The sequence below is a fragment of the Ammospiza caudacuta genome, chromosome 19 (assembly GCF_027887145.1).
Source record: "Ammospiza caudacuta isolate bAmmCau1 chromosome 19, bAmmCau1.pri, whole genome shotgun sequence".
NCBI classification, from domain to species: Eukaryota; Metazoa; Chordata; class Aves; order Passeriformes; family Passerellidae; genus Ammospiza; species Ammospiza caudacuta.
The window spans coordinates 7,073,600-7,094,455 of record NC_080611.1 but is presented as its reverse complement, the minus strand read 5'-3'; the positions used below and the strand labels follow the sequence as shown (position 1 = coordinate 7,094,455).

The 20,856-nt window shown below is 49.4% G+C and overlaps 1 protein-coding gene across 1 annotated transcript in view; it reads right to left on the bottom strand.

The window, feature by feature from the left end:
• Window positions 1-20,856, bottom strand: part of DNAH9 (dynein axonemal heavy chain 9) — a 147,339-nt gene that overhangs the window by 58,589 nt on the left and 67,894 nt on the right. The window contains exons 50-56 of the mRNA XM_058817530.1: window positions 19,175-19,408; window positions 14,180-14,440; window positions 11,966-12,391; window positions 8,319-8,438; window positions 4,239-4,427; window positions 2,985-3,214; window positions 288-410 (exon numbers count right to left, since the gene is read on the bottom strand). Coding sequence (XP_058673513.1) covers window positions 288-410; window positions 2,985-3,214; window positions 4,239-4,427; window positions 8,319-8,438; window positions 11,966-12,391; window positions 14,180-14,440; window positions 19,175-19,408 — 1,583 coding nt within the window. The remainder of the gene's footprint in view (window positions 1-287; window positions 411-2,984; window positions 3,215-4,238; window positions 4,428-8,318; window positions 8,439-11,965; window positions 12,392-14,179; window positions 14,441-19,174; window positions 19,409-20,856) is intronic.

The window sequence follows — 20,856 nt, the reverse complement described above, 5'->3', positions numbered from 1 at the left end:
GAACAGCCAATTACAGACCCCAAGGTCAGCGTACAATGGGAGAATTACAGGTCTCTCTTTTACACGAGGTTTGAATGATGCTGTGAAATGAAATGAGAAATCCGGGTTGATTTCCAAGCCATCCTATGGCTGAATTACCTGTGATTGCCTGATTAAAAACACGGCCTCTGCTGAAGGCAGGATGTTAGTGCTGCTGGATGTGAACACCCACGGTCTGAGGGCAGGAACAGAGAGCACAGCAGCCCCCAGCCCCCATCCACACGTGTCCCCAATCCCCCTGAGCTCACCTGCCTTTCTTGATTGTTTCTCGCCCCAGTAATGGCCCCAGCACAGGATCCACGGATTCCTCCAGGTTCTCAATCAAAACCAGGTCTCCAGCAGCCAGGGCTTGCTCCAGTGTGTCCAGATACCTGTGGGAAAGAGCACTGGTTCTTCCTGCAGCAGAGCAGGATGTGACACTGTCAGTGAGGAGGGGACAGAGGGGACCCTCGTTACGGTGGCATCTACAGGTGGGTGCCAGCATTTGGAGAGAGGAAGAGGGCTGAGGTAGTGCCAGACCCTGGTGCAGAAAGTGGCACTGACACAGAGAGTTCTGGCAGCCCAACAGAGAGAATGAGGCCTCAGACATCCCAAGGAGAAGAGTGACCACCAAGTCTGTCCCAGGGCAGCCTTGAGCAAAGCTAGCACAGCCTGGAGTTATTTTCAGCACATTCTTTGTATTCTCCAGAGCCAAATGATACAGCTCATCTTAAAGCAAAGATGAAGAGCAGATTTCAGGTCTGTTTTGCCCAGAGCTGAGAGTCATGCTTAGGAAAAATTAATTCCTAACAAGGAAATGAAACACTGTGCCCAGGACACGTGGTGACTGCTCCATACACAAATTCTCTCATTCTCCGAGAGGGAGGGAGCCCTAAGGATCCACCTGGATAAGGCTGGCTCCAAGGAAAAAGCTGTGGAGGAAGCCACGTTGTGGCAGTGCTGTGTTCCCCTTCTCATGCCCTTTGCAGCTGCAGGGTGCCTGGAGCTCTGGGCTTTGTGGTTTTCAGAACCCTAACAGTAAAAATAAAAGCTAACCAGGACATTACAGCTACAACAAGCCTTTGGAGGATACACAGGCCTTTTGTCCAGAGCAGCTGTGGCTGCCCCTGGATTCCTGGCAGTGTCCAAGGCCAGGTTAGACAGTTCTTGGAGCACCCTTGGGTTGTGGGAGGTGTCCCTGCCTAGGGCAGGAGGGGAACTGAATGGTGCCCAAGGTCCCTTCCAAGCCAAGCCAGTTTGGAATTGTCTGATACTGAGCCTCAGCTCACTCCATCACCAGCTTCAGAGGAGTTTCTATGGTAACAGAGTCAAGCACTAAACAGACTCTTGATTTAATAAGAAACCTGTCATTTTGGTAATGAACCAGCAGATAATGTGAGCAGATACAGTGGCAGGTTTCCCTCAGTGTTACTGGCTCAGTGCAGATGAGTGCCCAGTGCTCACCAAACACCCTGGGCAGGCACATCTCAGGCTCACTATGTGGCACTCTCCTACCAATCAACCTATCAGGCCTATTACCATACACATTTACCCCAAACACCCAACTGCCCATAAACCCATCCTTAGCCTTCCTCCCATGACTTGCCACACTCCTCACAGGCCTGTAAAACCAACCTTCTGCCTCCCTAAGCCAGCTCTAAGGCTGCCAGAAGGGTCCCCAGTGTGGAGACAGATAGGCATGGAGTGGTACCCCTGGAATGGGTGATCTTCTCAAACCCTCCTGGACTGAGAAATCCTCCCTGGTCATGGTGAGTCCCCAGCATCCTTTGGAACCCCATGTAGATTTGTTGGGACCGATTGCTTTTTCCCCCTTTGTACCACCCATGCTTTTCCCCATAAAACCCCCAATTTTTGCCCTGTTCAGAAGGGAGCTGCCATCACTGGTGTCCTTTGCAGGATGCTGGAATAAAGGCTAACTGTGAAATAACCACACCATGCTCCTGTCTCTTTGTCTTTGTGTTGGCCAGGGTGCACCTGGCAAGGCAGAGCTGAAATCACTGAGAGCTGAAATGCTCTCAGCTGAGACCCCTAGAAAGTTGTCTCCTGCGGGACGTCTCTCTGGGAAGGTTGCTGCATCCAAGTTAAGCCATCAGACCCTCAACCAGCCACCCAACACCCCAACACCACTGCTGCCAGCCCTCATCCTGAACAAAACAACAAGCCTGCTCATTGACCCTCTAGCCCTCGGTGTGAGCTTCACTGCCAACCTCAAAGCAGGCTGTGGGAACCCAGGAAATTCCTCTGGCTGCCCTGGAGGACTCGAGACCCTGTCAGGGGGCTCAGAGACCCTGGCACAGAGCCCAAGACCACTGTGTCTTTGACTTAGCCCTTGGAAAAAACAATTACCAACCTTCACATGAAGGATTACAAGCCATGGCAGTTTAAGTAGAATGATAGTGAATTTATCATGGGGTGAAAATTAGATTTTGGGGTTTTTAGAATGGGGGCTCAGGAGGCAAGATGGGGGAATCTGGGTATGTCCAGCCTTTCTCCTTCTTCTTGGCCTCCATCTTCTGCTGTGATGTTGGCACTTTTGGATTGGTTTAGAGTAGAAGCTCACAGTCTAACATAGGGATAGGTATTGGATAGTAATTGTAATTGTAAACGTATACGTAGTTTTTAGTATAAAGACATAACACTGCCCCGGGGGCAGGCAGAGTGCCTGGAACTGTCCTGCCGGATGGACCTTGGCAGGGCAGGAGAAAGAATTTTACAGATAAGATACAATAAACAAGCTTGAGGCCGAGAAATGAAGAGGTCTGACTCATTCTTCAAGCGCCAGGGTGGGAAAAGAGACTTTCCAACTTTTCTTGGGGTCACTCTGACAAGTTAGAGATCCCGACAGCAGCCCACCTCCTCATCCACAACCACTACCATCTCCAGGCTCATCCCCACAGCCACAACCACCTTCAGCACCCCTCCCTCCCAGAGAAGCACGGCGTTACCCTTTCTGCCCGGCTCGTATCACGCGGAGCGTGTCCCCGTGGGTGTTTTTGATCCACTTGCTGCCCTGCAGCTGGGGGTCCACCAGGAGGGGCCAGCGCTGGCAGCTGCTGAGGATGGCGGCGTTCTGGCTGGAGGTGCGGTCGGCGGGCAGGCCCTGGTTCCGCCAGGCCGCCACGGCCGCCTCGTCCGCCAGCACCGACAGCGGCTCCAGCCACGGTGTTAACGGCACCTGCCAGGCAAAGAGAAAGGCTTCCTGCAGATCCCAGGGAAAGCTGGCTGACGTAAAAAACCAGGGCAGCAGGCCCTGGTGCCGCCACGCCGCCATGGCCACCAGCGGCTCCAGCCCCGGAGTCACCGGCGCCGCCACCTGCCAGGCAAACAGAGAGCGTTCCTGCAGATCCCAGGGAAAGATGGATGAGGTGGAAAGCTGGGCTGAGGTAAAAAGGGTTAGGTGGTGTTTATCTGTGTCAGCAGCGGTGGGATCGGGAGGTTTGGGAGGGATTTTGCTGCTCTGCCCTGCTCAGGTGTGACCTCCCCTGCAGAGCTGCCCCAGCCAGAGTTACCTGTGCCAGGTGTCTGAGCAGAATGGGCCTCATTTCTATTGGAATTACAGGCACTTCCTTGGCATTTCTAAGCACAGCCAGGTCATTTTTGAAACCATGTCTTAACTAAGTTTCTGGCTCAGTTAAAAAATACAGAATGAAGTTTCCCTCTCTCAGCCTAAGGTACTGTCTGCTTTGGTCAGCCCTTTGAACTGGGCATCTCTGGGACCTTATTTAAATGCTTCTTGGCACCATTTGTATGAGAAACCTGTTAAAATTAGTGAAATATTAAACAAGTTTCAAGCACAATGATCTCCATCTGGTCCTAACAGCAAGACATGGGTAAAACCAGCTGAGAGGCATGGCCAGCACGACCAGAGCTCATGTCTAGAACGAAAAAACACCTGGAGTTTTTCCAAGCCTCCTGGAGAGCTGGCAGCGAGCTCTGCCTGCTCCAATTCCTTCTCCACATTCTCCCCTCCTTCATGGCCATGGACAAAACTGCAGATCTGGGCTCTGTGTTTGGGATTTTCCTGTGTACATGGAGGAACTTCATTGAGCAAGGACACCACATTATCCCCAGGGAGGAGTGCATGGCCACATCCTGAGGACACAGTGATGTCCCTCACCTGAGAGATCCCCTGTGGGCACCAGGATTTGTGGCCACATTAATCCCAGAAACAATGGCTTCTCAGAGCAGTCAGGACTTACTTTTAGCTGGTGCAAATAGGGTCTCCAGATGCCATCCAGGAGCTCCTGGCGGTATTTCCTGGTGAAGTAGCCCAGGTAGGAGACAAAGGCTGTGACCAGCAGGACATCTCCACACAAGGTGCTCTGCTGCTGTTTGAAGTCCTTCACAGCCTCAGCCCACCTCACATTTTCAGAGGCAAGCCCCCCAACCTGCAAATTCCCAAGTCAAAATGATCATTTGCACAATCATGGAATGTGAACCTGACCAAGTCCTGTTTCCAGCACAATTCCAGCTGCCTCCTGAGGATCAGAGCCACCTTCACATTCCCAATACAAACTCACTGCCGTTTCTATGGCATTGCTTGTCCTGCAGACACTCCAGATCAAACAGCTCTACTTCAACCATCGTGTACCTCCATACCCCCTGATAAACAGCCAGGACCTTGTGATAAACAGCCAGGATCTCCTAAGCAGAGATGTTATTGGGTTCCCCTCTGGAATCCCCACCCCAGGCCCAGCTCTGCAGAGCACACTCAGCTCCTGCAGCTGACAGCAGCCCTTGTCCTGGGAATGCTGCACACACAGGCACAGCTCTGGACACAGCTTCCCACAGCTGCAGACTTCAGGACCTTCTGACCCACACCTCAAATCCCTGTGCTTAACAGCCACTGATGAGTTTTGACTTCATGACCGAGCTTAAGCTGCTGTGGATATCAGCCCAACATTTGGCACCTACAACATCCTGTGAGCAGGAGATCCACAGTTCAGCTGAGCTTTCTGTACAAAAGTACATCCTTTGATGTGCTGCCTGAACTTTTCAGTTGCTGAAACATTTGTCCAGTGCAAAACCAGGGAACAATCCTGCTGGCACCAACTTCTCTGCACCACTCAGGATTCCAAGCCCTCAGCACCCCTGTGCTGTCTTCTTTTCAGGTTGGAGAGCTTTAGCCTCTTCAATAATTCCTCAGACAGAAGCAGCCTTTTGATTTTCCTTGCAATCGTTATCTGCACCGAGTGATGCAATCTTTATTATCCTGTTCCTTTTATTGTTGCTGCCTCTGCACCATTTCCCGTTCTCCTCCAGCCTTTGAGGTGCAGCAGAGGGGCTGGCGGTGATGCTGCCCATTCAAGATTTATTTAGAAGGTATTCACAGAGAAAGATGGGGATTTTTCTGTTTTGTTCTCCCTTCTTTTCCTAATAAACCCTAATATCCGGTTTCAGATGGGCTTTGGGTTTGGTGAGGGCTTTTTGCTTCTGGGAGCACAGAGCTCACATCACTCTTAACTCCATCCTTTCATTGCTGAGTGATAACAATCAGCCCAACATCACTTACAGGCCATGAGAAGTAAAACCTCATTTCTCCAAGGTACTTTACATTACATTTATCTACGTGGCGTTTCATCCCTCCATCACTTGGGATCATTTTTACAATTCTTTACAGACATTGACATCATCACTGCGGAACAGTGCAAGCTCCCACACACCAGCTCATTTATGATTCATACAACCACAGAATCACAGACTGCTTTGGGTGGGGAGAGACCTTAAAGGTCACCCAGTGCCACCTCCTGCCATGGCAGGGACACCTTCCACTGTCCCAGGCTGCTCCAAGCCCTGTCCACCCTGGCCTTTGGCACTGCCAGGGATCCAGAGGCAGCCCCACAGTCCCTCTAAGACAAAGAAATATTTATTGGTCTGATTTTCCAGGTCCTTGGTGCTTCCTTACTCCTAATTAATTTTTTCAGGTTACTTTTTTCCTCCTTAAGTCCTGGAAGTCTTTTCTTCTCTTTTCCTTGGATCACACACTACTGCCACTTTTAATACATTCAAGACACCTCAGGTGTCTCCCACCTCAGATCCTAGAAATCATTGGAATTCTTTTTATTTAGCAAGAGGCAAATTAAAAGCTACTCCTTGGATTACCTTTGATAATGACAGAAAGTGAAAAACCATCCCTCACCCACCTTCTGCACATCCGCCATGATTTCAGAAGCTTCTACACCTTTTCCAAAATGAACACCTCTAATTCATTCTCTCTCTTCTCATGTGGAAGTGGTTTTTTACTTTGTTGTAGCTTTTCTAGGCTGCCCACAGCCTTCCTAGACAGGGTGGGCACATGTGGGTTGCAGGCGCTGACAGACCCAATACAATGACGCTTAACTTCTGTTTCCTGAAGTTTTTTCCTACCAATTAGTAATACTCAATTTGTCTTTTTTCCTCCTGTCAAGTGCCACACTGCTGTTCCTGAGAACTCTCTGCAACAACTCCAAGAGCTCTTCTGTGAGTGATAATAGTGCAATTAGGCCCTATCCATGTAACTGCATGATTACAGTTTGTTTTCCCTGCACACGTTATTTAGCATTTGTCATCACTAAATTTCCTCCTCTGCATTAGCACACACCCCCTCACAAACAGCACTCATCAGCCAGCCTCCCTTTCTGCTGCACAGATCCTGTCCTTTGGATGCTGGAGCATCCTCCTTAGGCCACCTGAAGTTCATGAGATGCCAGCCTGGCACTGTGAGAGCTGGGCTTTCCTCAGTCCCCCAGGTTCATTTGTCAATCCAAAGCATCCCTCCCTGCATTCACTTCCATTCTTTATACAACTTCAGTGTTTGTTTCAAAGTCTGAGAACTCATTTCTACCCACAGCCACACCAGTGACACCTCCTGAATGTCAAATGAGCTGCACACCAGCGAGGGCTGTCAGGCCCTGCTCCCAGATCAAAGCCAGGGTGGCACAGGAGATGGTGTGCAGTGCACAGCAGGGAGTTGAGATGCAAGCAGCTCCTTGCCTGCTCTGCAGAAATGATGAATTGTTGACAGTAAAAACTCACAGAATTGTTGAGACTAGGAGCTGTTCCCACATCATGGGGTGGGGAAGAGATGTAACCAATATGGCCTGGGATGTGGTGTCCCAGAGTCACAGAACCATGGATGGGGTTGCAAGGGACTTAAATCCATCCAGTGCCACCCCTGCCATGGCAGAGACACTTTCCACTGTCCCAGGCTGCTCCCAGCCCCAGTGTCCAGCCTGGCCTTGGGCACTGCCAGGGATCCAGGGGCAGCCCCAGCTGCTCTGGGCACCTGGTGCCAGGGCCTGCCCACCCTCACAGGGAAGGATTTCTTCTGTATATCTAAACTAAATTTTCCCTCTGTCAGTCTGAAGCAATTCTCCTGTCACCAACCCTTGTCCTGTCACTGCAGTTCCTGATGCAAAATCCATCTCCAGTTCCTCGTAGGCCCCTCTCTAAAACCTTTGTACTCTGGCTCGGAGGAGACTGAGGGTTTTAGAGATATTTTCTCTCTAATTCTTGTCATTTCAGACCCTGCAAAGCTACGGGAATGTTCACACCTTTGTTTTTATGATGCCATTTTTGACTCCCAGTGTTCTGGCCCATCAGCACCTGCTCACACATTTAAGCCCCAAGAAGGAGCTGAGATGGCAGCAGAGCCAGGCACTTTTAATGAGCAGAGCTGCCCCAAACCATCTGGAATACAACAACACTTTCTGCAGCTGCCTCTCCTGGTTTCTTTGAGAAAGAGAATACATTCTGCCACAACCTCATGGAAACAACCTCTGTAAAAGTATTTTCACTGCTGAAACTTGCTGCAATGTGGGATATTTTTAGGGTCCCCAGGACAAAGGAGCAATTGAGAATCTGACTCCATGTGCTTAGAAGGCTAATTAATTATTTTATGCACTTATATTATATTAAATAATGCTATACTAAAACTATAGTAAAGAATAGAGAAAGGATCTTATAGAAGGCATAACAAGACATTAATGAAAAAATTGTGACTGCTTCCAGAGTCCTGACACAGCTGGGCCATGATTGATCATTAAGTAAAAACAATTCACATGTTGGATAAACAATCTCCAACCACATCCAAAGCAGCAAAACACAGGAGAAGCAATCGGATAATTCTCTGAAGCTTCTCAGCTTCCCAGAAGAAAAAATCCTGGTGAAGGGATTTTTCAGAAAAAATGACAGTGGCAGCAGTGCAGGAAACATTCCCAAAACCATGAGAGGATGGAAGGTGCTAAGCCCAGCCCTGTCCCTCCCCCTGGGGCCACCAGAGCTGCCCTTGCTGTACTCACCAGGCGGTTGGCAAGGGTGATGGTGCAGGCTGTGGCTTCAGCTTCCTGCTGGCACCTGAGTTTGTCTGATGTGGCCTTCTCAAACTGGGCTGTGAGCTTGGCCAGGTTCTCGTTGAGGCGCTGCAGGGCAAAAACAGGAGAGGTCAGGAACAGCACAACTCAGGGGGGACCTGGAGCTGCTGGAGGAGTCCAGAAGGCCATGAAGACACTCCAAGGGCTGGACCCCTCTGCTCTGGAGACTGAGAGAGCTGGGGATGCCCAGCCTGGAGAAGAGAAGGCTCCAGGGAGAGCTCAGAGCCCTTCCACAGCCTAAAGGGGCTCCAGGAGAGCTGGAGAGGGACTGGGGACAAGGGATGGAGGGACAGGACATAGGGAATGGCTCCCACTGCCAGGGGCAGGGATGGATGGGAGATTGGGAAGGAATTGTTCCCTGGGAGGGTGGACAGGCTCTGACTTCCCCTGGATCCCTGGCAGTGCCCAAGGCCAGGTTGGACACTGGGGCTGGGAGCACCTAGGACAGTGGGAGGTGTCCCTGGGACAGTGGGAGGTGTCCCTGCCATGGCAGGGGTGGCACTGGCTGGGCCTTGAGATCCCTTCCAGCCCAAACCATTCTGGGATCCTGTGATCCCGAGGCAAACCCTTGTGCAGAGCTGGCCAAACTCCAGCCCAGCTCATCCACCCAGGGCTGGCACCAGGAGCCAGCACAGAGCACGGCTGGGCTGTGCCACTGCTTGGAACTCACAGCCTTGGCACAGGCAGAGGCAAAGGACACTGAAAATTAATTTATTGGGGCTTCTGGCTGAGCCCTGATGAGGAATGCTATGGCTGAGCAACGAGCAGGCAGCTGAGGAACCCAAATTTGGTATTTCCTGATGCTACAGCCCCTTGTCTCTGAGCAGTCCTTGAGGCTCTGCTGATTCCCCAAGTTGTGCACAAATCCCCAAGGGGCTCCTGGAGCTCTGCCTGAACCCTCTCCAAACCATGCCCTCACATGGTTTCCAGCAAGGAATATAACAAGTGAGCTAAATGGTTCTGCTCTGAGAGCTGCCCCAGCGAGGTGGGGCCATGTCCTGTGCAGGCCAGGGCTGGGAGGGCAGCAAGAGCCGAAGCACCTGCAGAGAAAAGTGGAGAGCCCTGTTCTTGTTCACACTCGGATCTAAACCAAACCAACAGCTCCCACAAGCACTTGGAGCATTTCACTTCTGATAAGAAAAGTAATAATTGATTTTATCTGCACCCAATGCAGACTGCTTAAGGCTAAACTGCTTGTAAATCACTTTAACATTGAGCTACACACTAGAAACAAACCCAAAAATGAAAAAGGATTGTATTCGAGATCTCTGCAGCTCTCCTGGATACTGGCAAACACAAAGCAGCCTCTCCTTGACCTTCCTTGGAACAATAACACCAAAAGTTTCTGTCCCTGTGTGCATGTGGATCTATCAGCCTACAAAGGCTCATGTATATCACATTACACTATAAAAGCATGAGCTGATAATTGATTTTCTCTAGAATATATGCATATCCCTGGTCTGCAGGGGCACACAAATACAGCTGTGTGCAGATGTGGACACACCTTTCACTCCTACCTCCAGCAGCCCCAGGTGCGGAGCACTCAATTCCCAGGTAGGGCAAAAACAACAGAAAGTCCTTAATGTTTTGGACAATCAGAAATTCCTCATTTATTAATAAAAATGAGTATGAGACAGCTTGGGGCCCAGCTGTGAGCAGGTATGAATCAGCAGCCAGCAGTGAAGCTATCCAAGAGATCCCAGATAAGCAAGGATGTACCTCCACATCCATCCCACGCCGCCCTGCATCACTCCCCATCTGCAGAGGAGAGGCCCTAAAGCTGGCAGTTTTGTAAGAGCCTGCCAGAAGAGCAGCAGTAATCTCCCCAAAGATTGCAATTTTCTTTAACAAAATCCCACTCCTTTGAGGGAAAAAAAAATAAAAAGCCCAGGCATAAAAAAAGCTTTGGAGAAGAGCAACATAAAGGGATGAAAAACGTTCCCCAGCACGGTATGGCACATCTGAGGTGGGAGAATTAGACACCAAAGCCCTCTAAATCCATCCCTGCTTCAGGTGCCTCCTTTCATCTGCAGCAGGAAGGGGAGGCCAGAGAGTTCTGCACCATTTTCTTGTATTTTTAGTTAAAAACTGTAGTAAGCATTTTAAGAATGATAAGCCCTTGAAAGCATCAAAGGAGTGATGTGTTTTCTAACAGGGTGAGGTGCTGGTGGAGGGGGTGAGGGGAGCAGAGGGACCTCACTCACTGGGACCCTGCCCCTGCTGTGGGTCCAGCCCAACAGCCCAGCCATGGAGGGGATCCCACTCCCAAAGAGAGACCCCAAACCACCCCAAAACCAGAGCAGCTGCTTCCCACAGCCTGTTCTTAGCAGGTATCATGCTGGGAGGGAGCAGGGAGGAAAGCAGTATCCTGCAGGATCTGTTTTTACATAGAGATAATTTTCTGAAGGAAAACGATAAAGGTCTCACTCTGCACTCTGTGGAAATGCACTTTTAATCACGCTGTAATTTCTTCTATTCAGGGATTTTTTTAAATTTTTTTTTTTTTTAAGTAGCAAAAATCCAAATAACATCCAAGATGTGCTGCCAGGGAGCTGTGCCGTGACAAATGAGGCTCCTGCAAGAGCACTTGTCATCCTGCAAAAGCAGGCACTGAGTGTGCAGCCAGCCCAGCTCTGTGCTCCCAGAACTGAATCAGCCTCCAAGTCCCATCCCCTGCCCTGTGCAGCACACTGGGAACACCCTGGCTGGAGATAATGAGTTTTCTGAGGGCCCAGGAGAAGAGGTAAATTACATTAAAAAAATTAAGTGGGAATAACAAGGATTCTTATTTAGCATTCCTCTTTGGGTGCAAGCAAGGCTGGAGAAGAACAGAGGAAATTCAGAAAGCAGCAATATTCTGTCACAGAATCACAAAATTCTTTGGGCTGGAAGGTATCTTAAAAACCTTTTCCACCCCTGCCATGGCATGGGCACCTCCCACTGTCCCAGGCTGCTCCAAGCCCCAGTGTCCAACCTGGCATTGGGCATTGCCAGGGATCCAGGGGCAGCCACAGCTGCTCTGGGCACCTGTGCCAGGGCCTGTCCAGCCTCCCAAGGAACAATTTCTTCCCTTTAACTAATCTAAATTTCATCTCTTTCAGTTTGAAGCCATTCCCTGTGTCCTGTCCCTCCATCCCTTGTCCTCTCCTGGAGCCCATTTAGACCCTGGCAGAGGCTCTGAGGTTTCCTTGGAGCCTTCTCCTCTCCAGGTGAGCCCCCCCAGCACTCCCAGCCTGGCTCCAGCCCTGGAGCATCTCCATGGGCTCCTCTGGGCTCTCTCCAGCAGCTCCAGCTCCTCCCTGTGCTGGGGCAGCTCTGCAGGTGGGGTCTGACCTGAGCACAGGGGCAGAGGGGCAGAATCCCCCTCCCCTCCCTGCTGCCCACCATGGGCTTAGCCCAGCATAGGGCTGGCTTTTGGGGCTGCCAGTGCAACAGGAGGCACAGAAAACCCTACAACCCCCAACCCCTTGGATTCCCACCCTGCTTTAGAACACAAGCACCAAGCAGCACCTCGGCCCAAGCTGAGGAATCCCACAGATGGGACAAGCAGGACGGGTCCCCCCAAGGTCACTCACAGCAATTTTGGCCTTGACAGTGGCCAGCTTGTCCTGGGCTGCTGCCAGCTCAGCGTTGGCCCTATCCAGGGCCTGTCTCTTGGGCTGCACCTCGCAGAAGACGCGGTGGAAGCGCTCGATGTTCAGCACCCACGAGCACAGCCCAGCCGCTGCTGCTGACTTGGTGGCCACGAACTCGGGGTTGAAGCTGGGGTCCTGCAGATAGGGCTGCAGGGCTTTCAGGCAGTTCTCGTGGATGTTCTCCTTGTTGAACTTGATCAAGGAGTCCAGGAAGCTGTCTACCCTTGCCATTGCCACTCTGGCTGCTTTCCAGCTCCTGTCCTTGGGGATCTTCCCTCCCGGGGCTGTCAGCACCATCACGGCTGCTGTGACGTTGCTGACAGCAGAAGGAGGTGACCCAAAGGACCTCAGCTCCGTCAGATTGGTCTGAAAAGGTGAAAACAAGGTTGTTAGGTAAAAATGAATGGGCTTTCTTTTCACTCTGCCACTAATAGAGTCAGGCTCCCAGGCTATCAATCTGATAAATTGGGCTCCTCTGGGCCCCAGCAGTGCTGCCTTTAGATCACTGCTCTGCATGTTTGCAGCACACCTGCTCCATTCCCTGCTCCTGACATCCCACCTGGGACCAGCACTGCTCCTCCCCAGGCTCCTGGGGGAGCAGGAGGTTTTATGCCCTCTCAGGACTGGGATAAATACAAATGAAACCTATAGAAATAATGCTCAGACCCTCTAAAACAACCTTCAGAGCTTCCCCCCATGCTCCCTCCTACCCAAGCTGAGATGCCAGGGCAAAATCCATCCTCTGATTCCCACATCCTGCAGCCCTCAGGGTTCAGGGAATGCAGCTGCTGAGAAAGCCCAGGCACCCTCACAGGGCAATTGTCGATTTCTCGGCTGTTTAGGTGGCCTGGAAAGGCCCAGGGTGGCCTTGGACAGCCCGGCGCTTCAAAGGACGAGGAGAGACTTCTGATCTTGTCTCGGTCTCGGTGTTTATTAATTGTTTATCTAAAAGATTTTCTTTCAGCCCGACAGAGGTCTGCACAGCAAGTCAGCCATGGGCACACTGCGAGCCCCCGGGGCGGTCACTTATCTTTATACCCGAATTTACGTATACAATATTTATAATTTTTCCCCAATACCTTCTACCCTTATTAACCGGTGCACTTTTAGTAATAACCAATCCCAAAGTGCCACCATCACCACAGAAGATGGAGGCCAAGAAGAAGAAGAAGAACAGGACATGCCCCAATTCCTCCATCTTACTTCTTTAGACCCCCCTGTACAGAAATCCTAAACCCTGTGTTTTACACTCTAACTAACTTATCCCTTCACAATTCACCCAGTGAAACCTTCCCAGTCCTCATACAGGTGTCGTCTCCTGTGTTGGATCAAAGTCCAGCCACCAGACACTTCTGGCAACATTCCAGGACTCCCGAGCCCCCCGAGGGTGTTCTCGGCCACTCTGCACCTCCATCCTGAGGTGCTGAGATCCCACAGGCAATCAGCCAAACTGCACTGAAGGAACCAAAAGGGCATTTTTGTCTCCAACTCCTGATTTCCCAAGTTTTCAAACTTGCTATCACACTATGCATGAACTGCAGACCAAAACAAACAGCAGGTCCATCTCTCGGGCACATCATAGCACCACAGAATGAGTGAGGTTGGAAAAGACCTTTGAGATCATCAAGTCCAACCTATGAGCCAACACCACCTCCTCAACTAAACCATGGCACTGAGTGCCATATCAAATGGGAACCTCTGGAGCACCCTTGAAGAACAAACCTTCCAAGGCACAAAAACTCCTTCCAAAACCAATGTCCTGCAATCAAAGCAATGCTAATCTCCTGATCACACTTTTTCCCAGTGACATCTTCCTTTGCACCAGCTTTGTCTGCTCCTCTCCATGGCAATGAGTGACGGGGAACATGGTGCAGCCTTGTGGGTACTCCGAGTTCCACCAGGAACCCCAGAAACACAGAATTAACCAGGCTGGAAAAGACCTTTGACATCAGCAAGTCCAGCCTGTGACCAAACACCACCTTGTCAACTAAACCATGCCACTGATTGCCACATCCAATCATTTTTACACACTTTAGCACCAGCAGGAAGGAAGCTGGAGAAGGGACAATAAAATGCACAGAACTTGGGACATCAGAGGACACAGCCCCCCTCCCCCAGAGAGGAGGAAAACCACTGAGGGAACCCTCACCCTACCTTGTTGAGGGTGTTGAGAGCAGCCTGGGCAGCTGCCAGGGCAGGCTCAGCCTTGGCCAGGTCCTCCTCACAGTCCTTCTGCTTCTGCTCCACCTCCTGGGCAATGAGGGCCACCTTGCGCTCCTCCTCATCAGCCACTGCTTTCTTCCTGCTCACCTTCTCCGTCTCCACCCCCACCACCTGGATCAGCTTGTCAGCATCCTCGTTCTTCTGCTTCAGCTCCACCTCCTGGGTGGCCAGCTTGGCCTTCAGCTCATCCACCTGCAGGGCAGAGATTTGTGTGAGCTGGGCTGTCCTGCCTGCTCCCCAGTGCCCAGCACAGCCTCACACCCAGTGAGGGACCCCTGGCTGTCAGCTGAGTCCTGCTGATGCCTTCACTCTGCTGACTCCTCGTGTTTTACTCCACCAGCATGGCCATGGTGGCAGCTCCTCATCCCTGCTCACACACAGGAGCCCTCAGCAGCATTTGCACAGGAGGAAGCTCACACAGGCTCTCACCTACAGACAGAAAACCTCCTGTAAAATCCCCATTTCAGTGAACTCACCCAGACTCTGGGCAGAGCACAGAGGCTTTCACTGCCTGATCTCAGGCACAAAAAAGGTTCCCTTAGAGCTCCTGAGGTGCATCTTTACCCACACACAAATACTCACAGGAAGGAAAGCAGCCACTGGTTTTGGTGATACCATTGTGATACCAGAAGGGAGAGCACAGCATGCAGTCCATGAACTTAAGCTGCTGACATTTGGCATTGGCTTCATGTGGAGAGCAGTCTTTCAGGGCTCTCCACACACCCTCCATCCATCACCATGCCCTGCTCCTGGCTCTGTGGGACTGCTCTCAGCAGGACAAAGGCACAGCTGTAAATCCAGGCTCACAGAACCCCCCTCCGTGGTGTGACAAACCCAGCAGCAGCTCCTTGTTCAGCTCCAGCTCTCTGGGGGCTGCAGGAAATTGAAGTGGGCTCTGCTGATGGCTGATATGGCTGTGACCTTCTGCCCAGAAATCAGCCTTTGTGTGCTGGATACACACACAAACAGCAGCTCCAGGGGTTTACAGGGCCAGGACAAAACAAGCAGGGGATTAAAATCCACAGGCACTCAACAGCAGCACAAAGAGCAGGTGTAAGCTCAGCCCCGGGCAACACACAATGCCCTGCCAAGCACAATGGAAGGGGAAATGACTTTGTCAGGATTTTAGAAAAGCAAGAATGCTGGAGAAGGAGTGTTTGCAAGGGCCTGAAGCGACAGGACAATTGGGAATTACTTCAGATTGAAGAAGGGCAGGGTTAGGTTGGCTATCAGGAAGAAATCCTTCCCTGGGAGGGTGGGAGGCCATGGATCCCTGGCAGTGCCCAAGGCCAGGCTGGATAGGGCTTGGAACAACCTGGGGCAGTGCAAGGTGTCCCTGTGACAGTGGAAGGTTTCCCTGCCATGGCAAGGGGTGGAAAAGGATGATCTTTAAGATCCCTTCAACCCAAAGAATTCTGTGATTCCATGAGAAACCTGTGAGCAGCTTCCTGAGTGCAGAACAATCTGATACGCAATTAGTAATGTGAGGTGGAAAGGCAAAGAGCAAAGCAAATGAGAAATTCAAGGGTAATGTGCTGTGACTTCATCAGGGAAAGGAAGGGAGAAGCCCTTGCCTACCACCAGAACAGCATGAGAAAAATTATTGAAGAGAAGAAAACTTGGAGGGCAGGCTCCCAGAAGACTCATTTTATCTGATTGTCCCTGCCTTGTTTCAAGAACACAAAATACATCAAAAGGTCAGCGATTAATTGATAGCGGCAGGCAGGCTGGAATGTGGAATGCAGTGATGCAATATTAACCACAGCCATCCTCAGAATTACTCAGCAATGGGTGCTGACCTCTTGGTGGCACACAGCACTCTGAAAAACAAATTACTCATCCCACACATCTTCCCAATCCATTATCTCCTAACGGGAAGGAGGCTTTGGGAAGGAGGCTTCAGCTTCCCAGAGTGCTGAGGATGCACTGGCCACAGGGAGAGGTGCTTGTAAAACATTCCTAAAGGAGCAAAGTTGGTCAGCAGCATCCAGGTGGCCAAATCTCCACAGGAAAGAAAGAAAAGAAAGGGGTAGAAGTAGAAGGTACCATGGTGAAAGGAGGCAGGGAGGTTATTTTGAAATGGGAACAGCAAAGTAAAAAATACCTGCAGCTCCTGATACAACAGCCCCTAGTGCTGAGGTCACTCTGAGCCTACAGAAATACACAAACCTCATCCTTAACTGAGCCCTGGAGGATGTCAGGGATGAGCACCAGGCCCCAGAGCTACAGCACAGCCAGGTGATGCCCAGGGATCAAAATCCTCCACCTTTACTTTGAAAATTCCCTCAGCACATCACTCCCAATACAACCTGTGGGTGACACACCTGAATGAGAGAGGACTCTCTACTTCCTCAGTCCCAAGTATTTCCATGGGTGAATGTAAATTTCAGCCATTTAAACCCATGTTCAAGATTGAACATGCTGGTATGATTTCCAATACTGATAAATATCCACACTCTGCTTTCAAATCAACAGCAGTTTTGACTATTGCGCACATCTGGTAATTTAGGTGTTTAATTTTAGGCCCCCAGTGCTAATTTTAGACTTGAATTTGACATGTTTGTCCTCACTGCTCTGCATCTTAATTACCTGCTCAAGGAGGCACCTCTCAGCCCAGCCTCACTGCAACCAGACACCAACACTGTGCTCCTTCATCCTCCTTGGGATTTGATTTTCCCATTTTAACCATTGCCTCCAAGTCCCCCACCTCTGCTTTGTGGCTCAGCAGAGAACCCTGCCCACACAGCACCCACTGAAGAGAAGCCTGAAAGATTCTCATGTGTCACAACAGACCCAGGGACTTGTTCTCAAAAATTCATTTCATATTAGCTGCTCTCCCCAAAAAATAAACTTAATCCACCTTACCCACCACTGGGGAGTCCTGAAAAAACAGCAGAACCCCACAGGTCCATCAAAGCTGTTGCCTGAATGGGTGAGGTGAGGTTGTTGGAAAATACAGCAAGTTTAAAATTTAAAATTTATAATTTCAGCAGGTTTGTTTGCCTTTGTTCCCGGGGAAGGGAATTTCTGTTTCTTTCCAGAGCATTATTCCACCAGGTAAGGCCTGATGAATTTAACATCTTAACAGACTGGGAATAGCATAGAAGGTACAGAAAAAATAACAAGCATCAGCTGCAAACATCAGCCCTGTTGTGGTCTGAGACATCTGGTCTGAGAGAAAAGAAATAAGAATAAGAACCCAATTAGCATCAGAGGTAATGAGAACATAATTAGCATTATTACAGCGACCTGAGGAGGTCGCTTGGGGTGAGAGAATGACGAGAATCTTGTTTCTTGATCAGAAGGCTGGATTTATTGATATATGATATATAATACATTATAACTATACTAATAGAATAAAGAGAGAAGTTGCAGAGGCTTGCTAAGCTAAGCTAAGCATAGAAAGAATCTAAAAACAAGAGAATTCTCTGTCCCTGTGTTCCAGAGAGCTTGTCCTGTGATTGGCTCGTAATTATAAACATGGGAACATAACCCAATCGCAGGTGCATCCAATTGCATTCCACAGCAGCTGATAACAATTGTTTACATTCTTCTTCTGGGGCCCTCAGCTTCCCAGAAGATGGACAATCCCAAAGAAAGATTTCTATGAAAAAATGTCTGCGACAAGCATCAGAGGGGAAGAGATCTGGAACCAACAGGAAACCAAAGACTAAGAACTCCATGATATCAAGGAACACTGAACCAATGAATCTCTATGTGTTTTGACTGCATAAAGTTTTTGAAAAAACTGTCAAAATTCATGTGCCATGGAATGATTTTCTCTGCAAACCCAGGTTATGTGTGGATGAAATGATTTCTGTTGCACATCCTGGCCAGAACATGATAATGCCTCAATTCTCTAACACTAAAAGCGTTGTTGGAGGGGTTTTGTTTTCCCTGTAGTTTTGGTGACAGGGTGAGGTGTGTGCTGGGCAGTGAGGACACAGCCCCATGGCTCTGGTGGGTGCCATCAGTGCTCTCTGCTACCCCTTCCCTCCAAAGGAGATGCTAAAACCTGCACAGGGTACGTGGCAGTGCCCACCCCTGCCATGCCCTGCTCTATGAGCAGAGCCTGTTTGAAGGCAGATGGAGATATCAGTGCTGAGAGCACCAGCCCAGCCCATCCATCACCTCCAGGCACGCTGTGTCCCCCAAGTGTGACAGATGAGATTGATGCCCCCAGCATGCCCCAGAGCAGATGTGTGGAAGGGGATGGACCTGCCAGTCCTTCCTTCTCATCAACCCCACTGCATTTCTCCAGAGCAGCTCCAGGAGAGCCTCATTTGCCACTGGAGAAGCTTTGTGAGCAAACATTTGTGAGAGTTAATAGAATATGAAATGGAGAGCAAAATGGGAGTGTAGCAACAGATGTAGGTGTCACTGCAGAGGAGGTTGGGATACACCCAGAACAACTTCTAGGCACTACCAGAGGAGAGTGACAGAGGGAGTCTTCAGCTGGGGGATTTTGGGATGACTGATGTACATTTCAGACATGTGTTAGCTCTCTTTAAAGATGGATTGCATAATAAAAGGAAAAATGAACATCAGCCTCATTTTAACAGCATGCACTGCTTAGTTTGAAAGAGTCTTGCTGGGGTTATTGTAGATTTCCTGGATGCAACTCCAAAAATCACTGACTGTCCTGTATTTTCTAAGCTGAAATTTAACCATTAAAAGAGGATGGCAGAGCCAGCTGGATCCCAATCTCGTTTTACTTACCGAAATCTTGCAGTTACCTCCCAAACAGCAGTCTGGGCACACACACCTCTCCATTCTCCTTTCTAGTGCAGAGCATCACTTCTGTTCCTCCAGAAACCCAGCTCAAGCCAGACTAGAGCCAGGATCCAGCCCAGATTTCTTCCCTCTAAAGCTGCCTCTCAAACCAGACAAGAAAAACAAGGAAAATCAACCCCAAGGAGTACTTACCTGTGCAGAGGTGCTCTTGAGCTTCTCCAGGCCATTCTCCAGGCGCTCCATTTTTGCCTTTAACTCCCTGTCCTTGCTCATCAGCAGGCTCTGGTAGAGTTTGATTTGCTCCAGGAAGGACTTGGGGGTGGTGTAGTTGTAGCGGCGCTCATTGCTCAGGTACAGCTGGGACACCTCGTTGACACTGATGTGGACGTGGGCCATGAATTTGCTTATTGAATCCTTGACTGAATCCTGAAGGGAAGATGGGAAGATGAGGAGAAACGGTTTGAAATAGAAAACTATATATAAACACAGGTCTGTGCTGAATAGAAAGGAATTTGGTAACTTTTGATTCTGCTGCAGCACAATCCAGGGTGTAACACCTCAGCTGTTCCCTTTTCACTGTTATCTCTAAAAGAACTTTGTTGCTCATCTACTTTATACTCCTTTTTTATATCTTTTTATCTCACATTATCGTATTCCAAGCAATTTCTCTACAGAATAACAGCTCTTTTAAGTATAATTTTGGGCTTTTCTCCTGTTCAAATGGGAAAAGTGCACACTCCTAAAAAGAAACATTGTAGGCTTTATTCTTACTAAACCCTGCCTGGAAAAGCTAAATAAACAGAAACGAATCTCTATTCTAGTAGCAGATTGTCATCGCTGAGAACTTGACTTATTTTTGCTCTTGAGATTTCCAGAGGCTCAAACACAAGTGGGGAGAGCAGCAGGTTATTTTCTGTGCAGGTTTGGGGCTGCCCTTGTGCTGGCAGAGCCGTCCTTTCCCTGGCAGGGCCATCAGCTCCCAGTGACACCACAGCAGCTCCCAGTAAGGTCTCAGCAGCTCCCAGTGATGCCTCAGCAGCTCCCAGTAAGACATCCTCACCAGCTCCAAGTGACACAACCTCAGGTCCCAGTGACACAGGAGCATGGTGCCCGTGGTTCTGCCTATGGTCGTCTCCAAAAAAATGTGGAATGTGCCTCAATGATGGTTTGGTTGAGTTTAAAGCACTTCAGTGCCACCAGTGATGCCCCTCTGGACAGCCACCTGGACATGTTGAGGCCAACCCAATCCTCCCTGTAACGGCGTGAGTGACACGGGGCCACCTCTGGTGCCATTGTCATATTTTCTGAAAAAATCTTTTTGCCAGGATTTCTTCTCCTGGAAAGCTGGGAAGCCTCAGAGAAAAATGAAAGCAATAATTATCTGATTTGCTTCTCCTGTGTTTTCCTGCTTTGGAATGTGGTTTGGAGATTGGTCATTAACTAAAAACAATTCACATGTTGGATAAACGATCACGGTCAGGCTGTGTCGGGTCTCTGGAGAGAGTCACAGGTTTTTCATTAGTATCTTATTAAGCCTTCTGTTAAATATCCTTTCTCTATTCTTTAGTATAGTCTTAGTATAGTATAGTATAATATAGTATAATATAGTATAATATAGTATAATATAGTATAATATAGTATAACATAACATAATAACATAACAGTGTAGTATAACATAATATAGTGTAGTATAACATAATATAATGTATTATAACACAACATAGTATAATATACTATAACATAACATCATATCATATCATAATAAATTAGCCATCTAAGAACATGGAGTCAGATTCACGTTTCCTTCCTGCCACAGCAAACCCTGAAAATGCCGCACCCTGGCTGTTCCCAGCACTGTCCCAGCACAGGATCTG